This window comes from Biomphalaria glabrata, chromosome 6, assembly GCF_947242115.1.
Source record: "Biomphalaria glabrata chromosome 6, xgBioGlab47.1, whole genome shotgun sequence".
NCBI classification, from domain to species: Eukaryota; Metazoa; Mollusca; class Gastropoda; family Planorbidae; genus Biomphalaria; species Biomphalaria glabrata.
In genome coordinates this window covers 44,753,686-44,770,045 of record NC_074716.1, presented here as the reverse complement: position 1 = coordinate 44,770,045, position 16,360 = coordinate 44,753,686, and the positions used below count along the sequence as shown (strand labels likewise).

Here is a 16,360-nt window from a genome sequence, read left to right as displayed (position 1 = left end):
ATCCTTGGGTATGTTCTAAGAAGCCTATTTATTTGGTTTTATTCTAAATATTTTCAAATCACTATTTGTTCTGACCTGAAAGTTTACAAGAGAAATCCTTGGGTATGTTCTGCAGGTTAGGCTCAGCCATACTGACACGACCAGTAGCTGTAAACAGCTGGCAGTCTCCAAAGACACGACCCATGTGGAGTTTCACACAAGGTCTGTGGATCAGAGTCAACAAAGTTTCTAACAGAAAACGAAAATTACTATTGTTGCAACAACACATTGCCACATTTTCACTACTAAGCAAAGGTAATAAAATCTTTGTATATAGCCTACTAAATAGTATTCAAAAAATAAAATACAATACGGGATACATTTTAATAAAAAGTGGGAAACACAACAGTGGTCCAAAAATAAGAAACCACAATCAAATTAGCTTTAATAGTTTAAAATATGTAAATTTTATCTTTAGACTACATTGTTTCTGTGGCCAACAGTTAAGAAGGGTTAATGTGACTAACACAATGACCAACTATCAATAGTTTTTAAAAAAAAAATTGTCTAATACACATTAAAGTATTAAGAGGCTTCCTTATATGTTTTAAATAAGCATGACAACTTTCATCTGGATAAAGATATGAAAGTATGAAAGCACTAATCTTTACCCATAGTCCATTGCAGCCCAAATCTTTACCCATAGTCCACTGCAGCCCAAATCTTTACCCATAGTCCATTGCAGCCCAAATCTTTACCCATAGTCCATTGCAGCCCAAATCTTTACCCATAGTCCATTGCAGCCCAAATCTATACCCATTGTCCATTGCAGCCCAAATCTTTACCCCTAGTTCATTGCAGCCCAAATTTTTACCCATAGTCCACTGCAGCCCAATTCTTTACCCAATAGTCCATTGCAGCCCAAATCTTGACCCATAGTCCGTTGCAGCCCAAATCTTTACCCCTAGTCCATTGCAGCATAAATCTTTACCCATAGTCCATTGCAGCCCAAATCTTTACCCATTGTCCATTGCAGCCCAAATCTTTACCCATAGTCCATTGCAGATCAAATCTTTACCCATAGTCCATTGCAGCCCAAATCTTTACCCATAGTCCATTGCAGCCCAAATCTTTACCCATTGTCCATTGCAGCCCAATTATTTACCCATAATCCATTGCAGCCCAATTCTTAACCCATAGTCCATTGCAGCCTAAATCTTTACCCATAGTCCATTGCAGCCCAAATCTATACCCATAGTTCATTGCAGCCCAATTCTTTACCCATAGTCCATTGCAGCCCAAATATTTACCCATAGTCCATTGCAGCCCAAATCTTTACCCATTGTCCATTGCAGCCCAAATCTTTACCCATAGTCCATTGCAGATCAAATCTTTACCCATAGTCCATTGCAGCCCAAATCTTTACCCATTGTCCATTGCAGCCCAATTCTTTACCCATAGTCCATTGCAGCCCAATTCTTTACCCATAGTCCATTGCAGCCCAATTCTTAACCCATAGTCCATTGCAGCCCAAATCTTTACCCTTTGTCCATTGCAGCACAAATCTTTACCCCTAGTCCATTGCAGCATAAATCTTTACCCATAGTCCATTGCAGCCCAAATCTTTACCCATTGTCCATTGCAGCCCAAATCTTTACCCATAGTCCATTGCAGATCAAATCTTTACCCATAGTCCATTGCAGCCCAAATCTTTACCCATTGTCCATTGCAGCCCAATTCTTTACCCATAATCCATTGCAGCCCAATTCTTAACCCATAGTCCATTGCAGCCTAAATCTTTACCCATAGTCCATTGCAGCCCAAATCTTTACCCATAGTCCATTGCAGCCCAATTCTTTACCCATAGTCCATTGCAGCCCAAATATTTACCCATAGTCCATTGCAGCCCAAATCTTTACCCATTGTTCATTGCAGCCCAAATCTTTACCCATAGTCCATTGCAGATCAAATCTTTACCCATAGTCCATTGCAGCCCAAATCTTTACCCATTGTCCATTGCAGCCCAATTCTTTACCCATAGTCCATTGCAGCCCAATTCTTAACCCATAGTCCATTGCAGCCTAAATCTTTACCCATAGTCCATTGCAGCCCAAATCTTTACCCATAGTCCATTGCAGCCCAAATCTTTACCCATTGTCCATTGCAGCCCAAATCTTTACCCATAGTCCATTGCAGCCCAATTCTTAACCCATAGTCCATTGCAGCCTAAATATTTACCCATAGTCCATTGCAGCCCAAATCTTTACCCATAGTCCATTGCAGCCCAAATCTTTACCCATAGTCCATTGCAGCCCAAATATTTACCCATAGTCCATTGCAGCCCAAATCTTTACCCATAGTCCATTGCAGCCCAAATCTTTACCCATAGTCCATTGCACCTCTTCAATCAGGCAAAAGTTTACATGTGAATATTTTGAAACTTCATACACAGATGACATGAAATGATATGACAGTAATTCACATTTTAAAAATCTGAAAATGTATATCTATTTTCACAGTTAAATAAGGAGCATACCACATTAAAACAACACAACTATAATCACAATGTATTTTGTAAAAAAGGGATCTATAAGATAATAATTATTATTATTGTTATCATTATTATGGTACCTAACAGATTTCTGCAATGCAAAAAGTGATTTTGAGAGTGCAGAGCTAAGTCTTCTCCATTCCAGAACAATTGATGGCAAGGGGTGAAGGTGTTCAAGTTTTTCAAGTGTCTCTTTACTCGTGCTTCTAACTGGAGATCTGCCTCTGGCAGATGCAAGACGAGAATTTGCCTTGACTGGCTCCCCATTGACAGGAAGTCGCAATTCAATATACAAAACCTGAACAAAAAAAAAGTCATGAAACAAAAAATCATATATATATAAAAAATATTTAGCAACAGTATGCAAAGTCAATCAATATGTTCAGTGCTAGAACCTATAAATTCTGTTGAGGATTGATGGAAGTAGAAGTCAAAGAGGTTGTTGATGTTTATTGTCTAGTAATACAATATCAATTTATTTACAGTTCATGAAAACCAAACGAATCATTTTGTTATTCTTTGCAAGCTCTTGTAAAATCTCTCAATCAGAAGGAATTAAAATAAATATGATTTTTTTTTAAATTAGTTTTTGGGCCAGTGTTATTACCCACAGGCTACACACATTTGAGACAAAAATTTGGTGAATGTGCCTTTGTGGACCATTACAAAACAACTATACCACTGGAAATTGTGATCTGCTTGCAAAGTGCATAAAATATAAATAATATCAATAATTAAATCTATTTAAAGCTCTACACAAACATAATGTAAGTTTAGGATATGAATTGAATTATTTCAAATTTCTCAACAAACAGTGGTTTTTTTTTATTTAAACAGCAATGAAAGATTAAATTATATTTGAAACACACCCACATACAGCAGTATATAAGAATAACATTGTCCTTCACCTTGGCAACATCCTCTGTTGATGTAAGAGAAAACACATGGCCGGCAAGGCTGTAAGCTTTTTCTTCAAGAGCGGTCAGCTTGGCCAGCATCAAAGTCTTCTGCCTCTCAATCTCATCAGAGCTAATGCCTGGACATAAAGAAACAAGAATATAAGTTGTCCTGTCCTAGAAACCACAACAAAGATATTATTTTAAAGACAAATTTGAAAAAAAAAAGGCTCTAATCTGCTTCTGAAAAAAAAAGTAAAACTCTAAATCATAACACAAAGAAGCAAAATATAAAAAATCTTAAAAAAAAACAACAAAAAAAACAAAGCTAATCAAAGGGAAAAACTCCACATTTATAACTAAGGTAAAGTTCCCCTTAAGAACCTTGTGATCTATAGGGTAGATAATGTTGGGGTCATCTGTTTCTTTGGTGAATGGTTAACAAGCAGGGTATTATGTGGCCAGCACAACAAACAACCGCTATAGCTTTCCCTAACTAAAGGTATTCATCCATTAGAGTTGGGTGGACTCAGGGGCATCCCAAATATCCCGAAATTCAAAATCACTGTCTTCACCGAGATTCGAACCCAGGATCCCAGGTTCCGAAGCGAATAACTGGTTAATTTTTTAATTGATTCATGTTTTGTTAGGTACAACAAATAATTGTTTAAAAGTTTCAATTTCATCCAAGAATGGTTGTGGGAGAAATAACATGTTCAATTATCTAAGTCGATGAAACCCTAGATACTTAGCCATATTGGTGAATTGTTTATTGGTATCAAACAAAATAATCAATTACCAGTAATTAATTGACTAATTGGTTACTTTTTTATTACTATTATTTATGTCTTGTCCATAAAGTTTCCCTTTCAGACCTTGTGGTCTATAGAGCAAATGATGTAAAGGTCATCTGTTTCTGTGGCCTACGGTTAACGAGGGTGTCAAGTGGCCAGCACGACTTTACTTTTCCCAAACTAACGTCAAGTACCCATTACAGCTGAGTGGACTCAGAGGCGCCCGAAGATTCAAAATTAAAAATTCCAGTCTTCACCAGGATTCGAACCCCAGTCTCTGGTTTGGAAGTCAAGCGCTTTACCGCTCAGCCACAGCGCCTCCAATAATGTATTGTTCATGCAAATGCATAATTGCACAAGGTTTCAATTTGATCCAAAAATTGGTGAGGGAAAAATAATGTATACAAACTTTGTATCAGACAGAGAGACAGAGTTGATATAAGCTTTGTAAAAAAGGAGCAATAAATACTGACCAAACCCATTCAGCTCCATCCTGGTTAGGGTAATCAAAGATGGCATCTCAATGTCAGTAAATGCAGATAGGAGGTGATCCTCAGCCAGCAAGCTGCGGTACTTGGTCATGAGTTTCATGGTGAGGACACATTCAGTGCAAGCCCTGATACGGGGGGACACAGAACTCTTGATGTCCACACCCAGACTTTGATAGCCCTGCATGCCACCAATACCTGCAATCAAACATTGGCAGGAAGCTGAACATTTAAAATTGACAACATTTAACTATTTGATAAAAAAAAGTTGTGCTTGAGACAAAGCAATCCATAAGAAAGATTGAGAAGATAATGTCAGCAATAGAGAAGTCCCTTTTCCAGCTCGGGCACTCATCCCCTGAGTGAAACGCCATTTGAAATTCGAAGGAGGAATAACGTTTAGCAAAGTCAACCATAGCATGCAAGCTGAAAATAGGAAAGCAAAAACAAGGTCGTCTGTGTAACATGGCGTAGAAACTTCTTAGAAGACCTAAAATCTGTGGGCACCAGCTGGGAAGAAGAGGTTGTGGAAGCTGCCTAAGACTGATCTCCGTGAAGAGAGTGTGCCCAATTGTACAGGAGGTTTTTAAGTCTAAGTTAGTTATCCTTCAGGAGGATGGTTTGAAATTCTTCTGTTTTTTTGGCAATGGTTAAAAACATTTTCTTCAACATTCAACCATGTAAATAAAAATTTATGTTTGAGTCTTACCAGTCCTTGAGCAGGATAATGTAAAATGTATGATTTTTGTGACCAATGGATAATAAGTGTCATGTGGTCAATCAGCCTTTCCACAATAAATATTTTAGTTACATGAATATATATTAATTTATTCAATTAAATTCTATACTATTGAATATTGCCATTTGTGGAACAACTATGCCTGTTTATATTATGAACTGAGCTCATCTAATCAAAGTGTTCCATGTCCAGTGCTCAAAGTGAATTTTTCAAATAGATCTATGAAACATATTCAAATAGGAACAGACAAGTCATTACAGCTTCATAGCTCTCACTGCATTAAACAAATTATTATATCCTGTTCATAATAAGAAAAACTAAAAGCTATTACGTCATTTTTAGAGCATCATGCACAACCAAAAAAAAATGTTTAATCCTCTTTCTTAGGAAGCTGTTAGAAATTCTGCTCAAGACAGACAGAAATGGAGAGAACTTTCTTTGAAATGTTGCAGGTGTCATGAACAAGACAAGAAATAATGAGCTAATATTTTTTTTTTTCTCTATTTTATCAATGAATTTGTATAATTTATTTGTTAGTGTTTTTATGCACCCTTAAAGGGAAACTCTGATGGTTTTGACAATTTTTTATATGCGTTTTGATTTACAGATGAATATATTCTTTTTTTTTATTTGCAATAATAAGTTAGTAATTGATGTTTTTCTGATATAATTTTTCTGCGCATTCAAAACAGTCAGACTTTCACCGGGTTTCTATGTGACGTCACACAAACCTATTAATTTTATCTATTGACTTAAGATTGCATCTCAATGTGTTGTGTGCCAGGAGGTCCTTTGACTCCGGCTTCAACCTGCTTTTTTTTTTGGGAGTGCTCCCAAAGCCTTTGATCATCCAAGATCATCTGCAAGGCAGCAGGTGTTTATTTTCTGAGTTTTCAGTCCTAGTTGAACTGCTATCCCTAGCTAACGAGCCTCATCTACCCGGGTTTGGAGTTAGAGCGCCCTATACTCTAAGAACCCCATTTTTTTTAGATGTCAAGAATTTATTGACTAATTTATTAAATATAAACGTTTCTAAGCATTTAAATAAAAATGGTAAAATGTTTACTATTACACCTTTACACAGAAATTAAAAATGTCAATAACTCAAATTTGACAAACCATCGAAGTTTCCCTTTAAAGAAGCTTACAGAACATTTTTTTTCCTCTAACTAGCTCCAAAATTTATTTTTAGACAATCACAATTTATTTGTATTCAACCAAAATTGTGTCCTTTCATTTTAAAGGTGTGTGTTTAATTTTGCTTTCAAGTTTTTATTTCAAAAATTGTATTGCCAGAAACTTACAGTCTAACAGAGCCAGTTCTTCTGGACAATGACTAGCTGTCATTCTATGAAGGTTCTTTAGTCTTGACGTGGGTTCTCTCAACCAGTCTGCTATGCGTGGATCTTCACAGTGTAGTAGAGAGACGCCAAGTGTAGTAGCTAAATACTTGTACACTGTCTTGGCATCGTAGATTGCAACTTTCTGCCTCTTGGTACCTGGTGACACATTACATTCAGAATGTATAATTTAAATAGTCTTCCATTTTGATTATTCAAAAGATGCCTTCATGTTTTACTGCTTTATTTTAGTAAATCTTTAATTTAAAAATAGGAATTGATTTTTTTTTAAGGCTGCATGGCCTACACACCTCTTGGGCTGAAAGCCAACAAGTAATAAAATAATCAAACATCTACTTATTCTTATTACTTAAATTACTTTTCAGATGCACATGTTTAATCTAGTACAGTATCAAAAAGTGTAAGATTTGTACATGTCCTGTATCATTAACTGAAAAACTTTTTTTCGATCAATAAGTAACTTATGTCATGACGTTTCATTAGCTTTACCAAAGCTCTGGACTAGACCGTCACTAAGCCTAACAGCTACTGTAAGAATGAAGCGATACGATTGGTTAAATCTATCATAGCTACTACACCTGTATAATTGAACTGAAAAACTTTTTTTTCGATCAATAAAGTTACTTATGTCATGACGTTTCAGATGCCTACAATCATGTCAGAGATGTAATAGGTTTAAGTAAAAGGGAGTTGATAGAACTGATAGAGTCATAGGCTAAAAGGCCTTAGTCACTATAACACAAAACGATGGATCTTATTTATGTTTCATCAATATAACTACAATATTATACTATTGCTGATATGTATACAAATACTACATTAGAAGAGATCTATGGGTTCTTGTGTTGTAATACAAATTCATATTATTTGAAGTTTTACATTTATTTTGATATTAGATCTCAATTGTCTCAATTAGTTTGGATCAGTCATGTAAAATGTAACTACATATGTACTAGATCTAGACTAACAATAATAAATCTGTGTGATTAAAAATATTTTTACCAATTGTTTTTATTTAGCATAATTTTATGCTTTTAGCTTTCTCACTACACTACAATCCTATCACTTGTCTGGACCAGTTGGGAAGGGGTGGGGGGAGAAAAAAAGAGCGTATCTGGGTGATGGTTTTAAAATGTATTTATAATTTTAAAAAGTGATCAACCTGAATTCGAACTGAGGGCTAAAGCCAATATGGTAACCAATGTACCAGGGAACTTTTTTTTACTTATGAATATAGGTTTTAAAGTTATTTACAAACTTTTATTAAAAAAATAAAGGGGAATATTTCAACTTATACCACCTAATCAATCAAGTAAAATTTGGGTGTGGGAGAACTAATGTGTAGGAACTTTTTACAAGACAGACAGACAGAGTGAGTTGATATAAGCTTTGTGAAAATTGGACTTTAGAAACCTACCATTTAAAGTATCCAAAACTTTACAAATGGAATCAATTCGAAACTTCTGTGTCAGATGGCTGTCCAGTTCAGGTTCTTTCAATGTGTCATTAGCATCTGAATCACCTAACAATAAAATTGAACAGAATAAAATAATAACACAAATACATATTATATAAAAAAAACTTGTATTATCATTAAATCCTACACTTTAGCCGCAATGTATGAGATAAATATTTTATTAATAAATACACAAGACCTATCCATCATATTCCTGTGCCAATATCTTTACAAAAAAAAAAGGTAATATTAGATAAAAAGAAATAATAAAAAGAATAAATAATCTTATTTGAAGGTGTGAGTTGCTTACCCTTGTAACCATCTGGCATTAGAGAAATAAAATAGGAATCTCTGTTCTCCCAGGAGATTGCCACACCAACAAGAAGACAATCACTCTCTGGTACAGGTAGACCATGGACACTCTCTGACTGGATTTCACTCACTTTCTTAGCTGGGAAAAAAATATATGTTCGTTTTAAAGTATCCAGTAAACACAGAATCCAAGGCATTAATCCACTGAGGGGATGACAGCTATTAAAGTCCTAGAGAGTTTCAGTGTTAGGCATACAGCCCATTACTATGAGAAGGTTTCTGAACAAAGAAAAAGCACAAAATAAAAACTACACAAGGAAAATTTTTAAAATCTTTAAAAAAACAAAAAACAAAGCTTATCTAAGGTAAAGAAATCCACACTTACAACTATATCTCTCAATAATGGAGAATTTATTCCCCTTATATGATATCAAACAAAATATTTAATTATCAGTAATTAATTGACAAAGTGGTGGATTTTTAAAGTAGTTTATGTTTCGTTAGGTACTATAAATAATTCTTTAAAGATTCAACTAGATTGGAGAATGGGTGTGGGAGAATTAACATGTTCAATAATCTAAGGGGACTTCTTCTTCTTCTAGCCAGCTTTATTACTGCTGAGCTGAGAGCTCTTTTGCAGACTGTGCCAAGGAAAAAAAGTGTGCTGTTTTCTTCAGTTGTTCAGCACTGCCGTACAGGGTGTTGGTTATGTTGGGCTGTAGTGGAAGTAGGGTCTGCCTAAGGTGGATTAGGGAGGGGCATTCAAAGATTATATGGCTTACGGTTTCAAAGTGGTGGGCGCAGTGTCTGCAAAGGGGTAGTTGTGTGGAGTTTATTTTGTTCAGGTGGTAATTTAATAGTGGTGTGTGTCCTGTTCTTAGTTGGTAGATTGTAGATTGTTCTTTGCGGGGGGGGGGGGGGGGGGGGGGGGGGGGGGGGGGAGTTAATACTGTCCAGTTTGTTAGGCGTAGTCATTTCTCTATACATGGCTCTGCCTGTGTTTCCTGATGCCTATTGGTTGAGTCACTCCTCTTTGTGATTGTTGACTAACATTGACCTTAGGGTGAGGTAGTTAACAGGTCTATCTGGTTGTTCCATAGATGAACCTGCCTTTGATAGCTTATCTGCCTTTTCATTTCCCATGATGCCAATGTGTCTAAGGATCCACTGTAGTGTGATATTGATATTTTATTTTGATATCATCTGATGGATTATCACAATGAGTGTTGTCAACTCTCTTGGGCTGTTTGAGGTGCTGCTGTTAAGTGCTTGCAGAGTAGGTTGGGAGTCTGTAAAGACAACAATATCTGATGGTGGTTGCACTCCTTCATATAATTTGTTTTCCACTGTCTGTAGTGCTATGGTAATTGCCTCAATTTCGGCTTGGAAGTTTGAGCAGTAATCGCCACAGGGTGCGCTTATCTCAAAGTGTTTATTTTTAGGGAAGACCAGGAAGGCACCAAGACCAGCATTGATGGTAGCTTTGAAAGCCGATCCGTCTGTATAAATATGGATAGCTGTTTTTTGATAGCTTTCAATTGTTTCAAGCGTGCCTACTTTGAGCTCCAGTGGATTTGATTCTTTTGTTAAGGTGTTATTTAGTAAATGTGTTTTGATGGTTGGTTGTTTGTAGTTTAGTCCGGGTGTAATGTTTGAAAACCTGATAATTTTTTCTCTGTTATTGGGTAGGTGGTGTTTAGGGCTAGTTCGTCAGTAAGTTGGATCAGAGTCCTTTGCTTTTTTTGGTTGTTTTTCCTATTTCTCTGAGTTAGTAATTTATTTGGATGATCTTCCTCCAACCTTCTGTATCTCTCAATAGCTTCTAATGCTGCTCTGTTGCGCCTTAACTTAAGAGGTTCAATATTGGAGTCTATTTCACAGGCTGCTGTGGGAGTAGTTCTCATACCTCCACTAAATAGCCTCAAGGCTTGGTTTTGGATTGTATCTAATGATGATTGATAGGTTTTGTTGGCAGCTACTTGTATGGAGAGACAGTTATCCATTACAGATCTGACATATCCAGTGTATAACTGTCTTAAGGTTTTCTTTTTAGCTCCCCAGGATGTTCCTGCTAGGTGTTTTATTATGTTTAATCTTTGTGATGCCTTTTCTTTCAAATCTGCCATAAAGTGTTTTAGAGACAGTCTTTGGTCTAGTTTTACACCAAGATATGTTGGATTTTCTTCTTTATTTATTGGCTGAGTCTATTTTTAGGATGTAGTTTCTTTTTGCTGTTTTGTTGCTGTGGCTAAAGATTGAATAAACTGACTTTTCTTTGTTTATTTCCATTTTCCATAATTTTGAATATGTGGAGATAGTTGTGAGGGCTCTATTTAGTTTGGATCTAGTCAGCACTGGATATTTCTCTGTAGTCCAAATTAAAAGGTCTTCTGCATAAAGTGCCTTATTGACCGAAATGAGGTCTGGGAGGTCATTCATGAAGATTAGAAAGAGAGTGCAGCTAAGGGCTGAACCTTGTGGTAGTCCTAAGACCTTCTTCCAAACTTTTTTTATTAGAGATGGCACCTTCGAATCGGGTTTGGATGGTTCTGTTTTTTAAGAATGCCCTGATCCAGCTGTACATTTTTCCATGGATGCCCATTTTTTTCATCTTCAAAAATAGACCTTTTCTCCACACTCTATCATAGGCTTGCTGCAAATCTATAAATACTGCTGTAGTGTGCTTGTTTTCATGAAACCCTTCTACTGTGTCCTGGATAAAAAGAAAGAGGTGGTCTTCTGTTCTACTTGCTTTCCTGAAGCCAGCTTGTGCATTGTGGAGAGAGCAAGTACTTTCTAGCCACCAATAAAGTCAGTTATTGATAATTTTTTCTGCCATTTTGCCAATGTTGGATGTTAGAGATATTGGTCTATAACATTTTGGGTCTCCAGGTGGTTTATTTTTCTTTAAAATACATTATGTTTGCGGTTCTCCATTCCTGTGGTATGTCTCCAGTTTTCCATGTATGGTTGATAAAGTTAAGTATACAGTTTTGGGCCTGTGGTCCTAGTCCCCGAATCATTTCATTTGATATTTTATCGGGTCCAGGGGATTTTCTTGACTTGAGGCTTTTTAGGGCAGTATTGAGCTCATGTAGAGTGAAGGGAGTGTCAAAGATCTGACAGTTGACTGTTGGAGCTTTTTCTTCTTTCTTTAAGATATTACTGATGGCCTGGTCCACTTGACAGGGGACAAAACTCTATATATTTAAGGGTATCTATGAATACTGAAGAATTAATTACCCTTGTAGGTATCAAACAAAATAATTAATTACCATTACTTAATTAATTTACTAATTTATTTGTTTTATATTGATTCCTGTCTTGTCTATGCCAATGAATAATTGTGCTAAGTTTCACCTTGATCCAATAATGGGTTTGGAAGAAATAACGTGTACAATCTTTTTACCAGACACACGAACAGACAGACAGAATGAGTTGATATAAGCTTTGTAAAAATAGATTGCTGCTGTTTCAACAAACACGTACCTCTGTAAATAAAAACCTGAATTCAACATCCCATGCTTCATCAACACCTAAATTACATTCCTAAATGACACAACACTCTCATCCAGTCTACTACTCTCTGATCATATATTCATTCATGTGCGCCACACTACTCAGTTGTAACAGTGATCAACTTGAATTAGAAGTGTCCCATTTTATTTTAACTATAAGATACTAAAAATACTAGAAAGCTGTTCTTTTTTTTTTTAAACTTACATTTTTTTGCAAACTTTCCACCAATGGTTGGTCCAGAAACAGATTTTAACTCTGGAGGTCTTCTGTCACAGGCTATTGCTAATGCATAACTGCTCTGACCTGCCCATTCATTAAGAAATGTTTCAAACAAACCTTGGTTTGCACACACATCTATGATGGTGAAAGACTGTTGAGTTAGGCTCTGAGACACTGTGCCAGACTGTGTTAACAAATTCACTGCTTTCTTTGCATCAACAGCAGTGGTATTTAACTTTAAGTTCTCGACTTTTGATTTTGACCTCAGCTTCGTGAAACACTGCCCAGATTCATTTTGAGAACTGACTCTGGGAGAAGAGACGAGCTTAGAGAAATGGGCTGAGGAGTGAGAAATTTGAAGTCTGGGTGGAGACTGGAAGCAAACTTTGAATGGGGAAGGAGCCTCCACGTTTGGAGGTGTAGGGGGAATACAGTCGCTGTTGTCTGAGCCTGTTACGTTCATGTCTAGAGCTGAGGGATGGTTTGATTCTAAGCAAAGGCTGTGTTCACTTTGATGTTCATTCAATGATGCCGAGAGGGAGCTCTCAACAGAGTTGTTAGCCTCTTCCATCAGATGATCACATTCGGCTTGAACTTTGTCCAGCACAGAAGAGGAGAGGGAATCAGTAAAAATGTCATCCCCACAGTTGGCTGGTGGAGCTTGTTCCAAAGTTTTTAATTTATTTAAAACAGATGAAGTTAGGGAGTCAGTGAACATATCATCACTAAGCTGTACATTATCAAAAGATTCTAAAGCTTTGAATTTCTGTTTCAGAGAGTTCTTAGCTTCAAGATTCAGATTTTCCTTACCAGCCAGTCCCACTTTGTGCAGACGTCTGCTATTCTCCAAAATTTTAGGTGTAGAGTAGAGCAGAGATGAATTGGATGAGTCCATTAACTGAGATCTTTTCTGAACTCTGCATGCCGGAGAGCTCTTCTCATCTTGAGTGAAACTGGCCAGAAATATGTTTTCATCCAGAGGAGAGTCAAATACACTGTTCAATGATTTACTAGCAGATGATATCATTTGTCTTGGGTTTAAATGACTTTCCCTCAGTTCTGAAGTGTCACTGTTATCAACATGGCTGCAGTCACTGGCTTCATTCTCTATGTCTCCGTACTTATCAAAATTGCTGGCTGCTATCAGCGACTCCTCAGAGGCTTCATTGGCAGCCTCGCAGGCTGAAGATATTAAACAAATTGATGAGTCTGGACTGACTTTAGTGGAGGTATTTGAGCTGTGGGTAGGTGTTGCATTAGAAGTTATTCGACTGAAATGCTCATTTTTGTCCACAGCATCAGAAGAATAGCAACTACTGTGTGCTTCTATGTGGTGTGTTGGTTCTGCTTGGATCAACTGAGCCCCATAAACAGACGTTGCATGTGCATCTTCTGTTTGTTTGTTCCTTGAAAAGCTGAAGCTTTCACTGAACAAACTGATGCCATCAACAACAGCAGAGTTCTCTCCTCCTGAGACAAGATGCTCCTGACTATTTGAGCTTTTAGAATGGTCCCTCAGACCAGGTTTGGAGGTGAGTGAAGGCTGGATGGTGCCAGTTGCAGGGCAGTGAAGATGTATCAAGTTCTCTGTCTGCGTATCAAGGATTATGCTTTCCTCAAAGTTGTCCTCATCAAACGTATGGTTCTTGGGTGAGTTGGTTTCCGTCTGCGGAAGCTTGTAGCCAGTTGGTAAGGATTCCTTACTGCTTTCCCCACCACATAAAGTTAAATGCAAGATATTGTTTACAGCATTTGAAGAATGTTGGGAAATGTTTACATGAATAAGGTCCTTTACTCTATGACCAGAGGTCTGACAGATAGAGTTCTGGTCAATAACAGAAGTGTCTTGTAAAGTTCTGTCCATCCTCACACCCACAGGTGGACTGATCACAACATGTCCATAGAATGACTTTTGTCTGTTCCCTTTCTTCTGGCTCCTAGCTACATAAATAGATACATTATTTGAAATTCTCCTGGATCTAATCATGGAAATATTTCCTGTCATTTTTCTGGATCCAGATAAAGAGACATAACTTCTAGATTTTCTTAAAGAATCATTTTTGTTTACTCCGCTTTGATCATTTTTTTCTCTATAATCCATTCCATTGCTGCTTCCACTGTCTACAATGACTTCACATTCCAGCTCATTACCGATAGCTTCATGAACATTTTCGTTCTCTGACACAACATCAGTGACATCTAGGCTGTCTGAGCTGTCATCCTCTTTTGTGCTCCAGTGAATGTCAGGGACTCCAAGATGATCCTGTATTATAATCTTGGCTTCCTGGATGATGGCAGTGGCAGCCTCCATCTCTGTCACACCTTTCCTGCCTGTCAGCCAAATACATTTAGCTCTAGTGCGCTCACGCTGTTCCCAGTCTGTTTCACCATCTTCTTTTTTCTCACTGCAGACATAATGCACAATAAAAGTAGCATTAACTTTTTTGAATAATTAGAAATAATAACAGCCCATACACGAAAACATGACAACATTACAGCACACAACATACATAATACAACATACATAATAATGATGATACCCACAATACAATCACATACAAATGTATGTAAAGATTCTTTTTAAAACTATTTTGTCTGGACTTCGGTAAAAAAAAAAACAAAAAAAACCCTAAAAAAACTGAAATACAAAATGAAATCTATATATCCTTTTTTTTAAACCAGCTAATGAAACTTTATAAATCTCTAAATGTCAAATCAAAAATCAACCAAACTTATTAGACATTAATTTTTTTAGCATTGTATTTCATGAAAGATGAATAATTGATTTAAAAACTTCTATAGACAACAGTTATAGAGACTATTTAAAGAAAGAAACAAAATTGTAACAAACAATCCAGCTGCTAAGAAGTCTTACATAATGAAATGTAATAAATATAATTAATTGTCTGATTGATTAATTTTTTTTTTATTCATGTCTTGTCTATGTCAATGAATAATTGTGTGAAGTTTCAGCTTGATCCGAGAATGGGTGTGGGAGAAATAACGTGTACACACTTTATACCAGACAGATAGAGTGAGTTGATATAAGCTTTTTTTTTAAATGTTTGCATTCATTATTGATAAGATAGAGTAGGTATGTCTGAAAAAGCTTCCCAAATAACACTGAAACGTGTAGCTCCTTCAAATTAATGTTGATTTCTTTACATAATCTTCTTTTAGATCTAGGAACTTCTTCCAGCAATGCTTCCACCTCGCCAGCCCCTTCAAATAGTATCTCAATTAAATAGTTGTTAAAGTAATCTCACTTTGCTAAGGATCTCAAAGGTGGGTTTCTACAGAGGCATTGGGAATTAAAAGGTTAATATTTCAGTTGTTGGAAGAAAAGCAGCTTTCTACACTTTGGTAGAGCAAAATTACAAATATATATATTTTAAAATAGCTTTTGTATAACACAACTTCAAGCTCATATCATGCTCGGAGCGCTATGGTCCAATTTCATTTGTGGACCAGTGGGGGAGGGGGTATTTGGGAGGTTTTGTGTGCTGCCTTAAAACGTTCAGTAAACACAACTCTGCTAGAGTCCGGTGTTGAACTTCGAGCCCCCTTGATAAGTAGCCAAGCCAAGTTCAACCATACTTGGTCTCTTGGCCATGCAGTGATATATTACAAAAATACCAACTAACTCACAAATATAGTTTGCAGATGAACGAACAATATAATCACCTCTGAAAGGGCACTGCTTTCTTAAACAGATTGGCCACATCAATGACTTCAGCCTTGGCCACATCAGCCACAGTCTGGTAACCTGCATTAAACAACATCCTGGCACTGCATGCATTCAAGGACTGGATGCGCACCAAGTCCACCAGCTCCTGTTGCACTCCAGAGGACAGCCTGGTCTGGAAGTGAGACAGCAACAGCTCCAAATTGTACCAGCCAAGCTTCCCACACAGAACAGTCATCATACCTGTTTTGTAGCATCAAAAAAACATTAATTAGTAAATTAATAAGATTCTGCAGTAGTATTTAATATTTTGGTACTCTTAAAAAAGTAAAGTTTCATATTTATTAACAGTTAATGCTTT

General features: G+C 36.7%; 1 protein-coding gene across 1 annotated transcript in view; it reads right to left on the bottom strand.

Moving 5' to 3' along the window:
- The window catches only part of LOC106057537 (DNA polymerase theta-like), a 41,925-nt gene that overhangs the window by 7,654 nt on the left and 17,911 nt on the right, over window positions 1-16,360 (bottom strand). The window contains exons 16-24 of the mRNA XM_056033770.1: window positions 15,999-16,242; window positions 12,300-14,719; window positions 8,575-8,715; window positions 8,226-8,330; window positions 6,752-6,946; window positions 4,694-4,906; window positions 3,439-3,566; window positions 2,611-2,828; window positions 76-203 (exon numbers count right to left, since the gene is read on the bottom strand). Of these exons, the coding sequence (XP_055889745.1) occupies window positions 76-203; window positions 2,611-2,828; window positions 3,439-3,566; window positions 4,694-4,906; window positions 6,752-6,946; window positions 8,226-8,330; window positions 8,575-8,715; window positions 12,300-14,719; window positions 15,999-16,242 (3,792 nt within the window). The remainder of the gene's footprint in view (window positions 1-75; window positions 204-2,610; window positions 2,829-3,438; window positions 3,567-4,693; window positions 4,907-6,751; window positions 6,947-8,225; window positions 8,331-8,574; window positions 8,716-12,299; window positions 14,720-15,998; window positions 16,243-16,360) is intronic.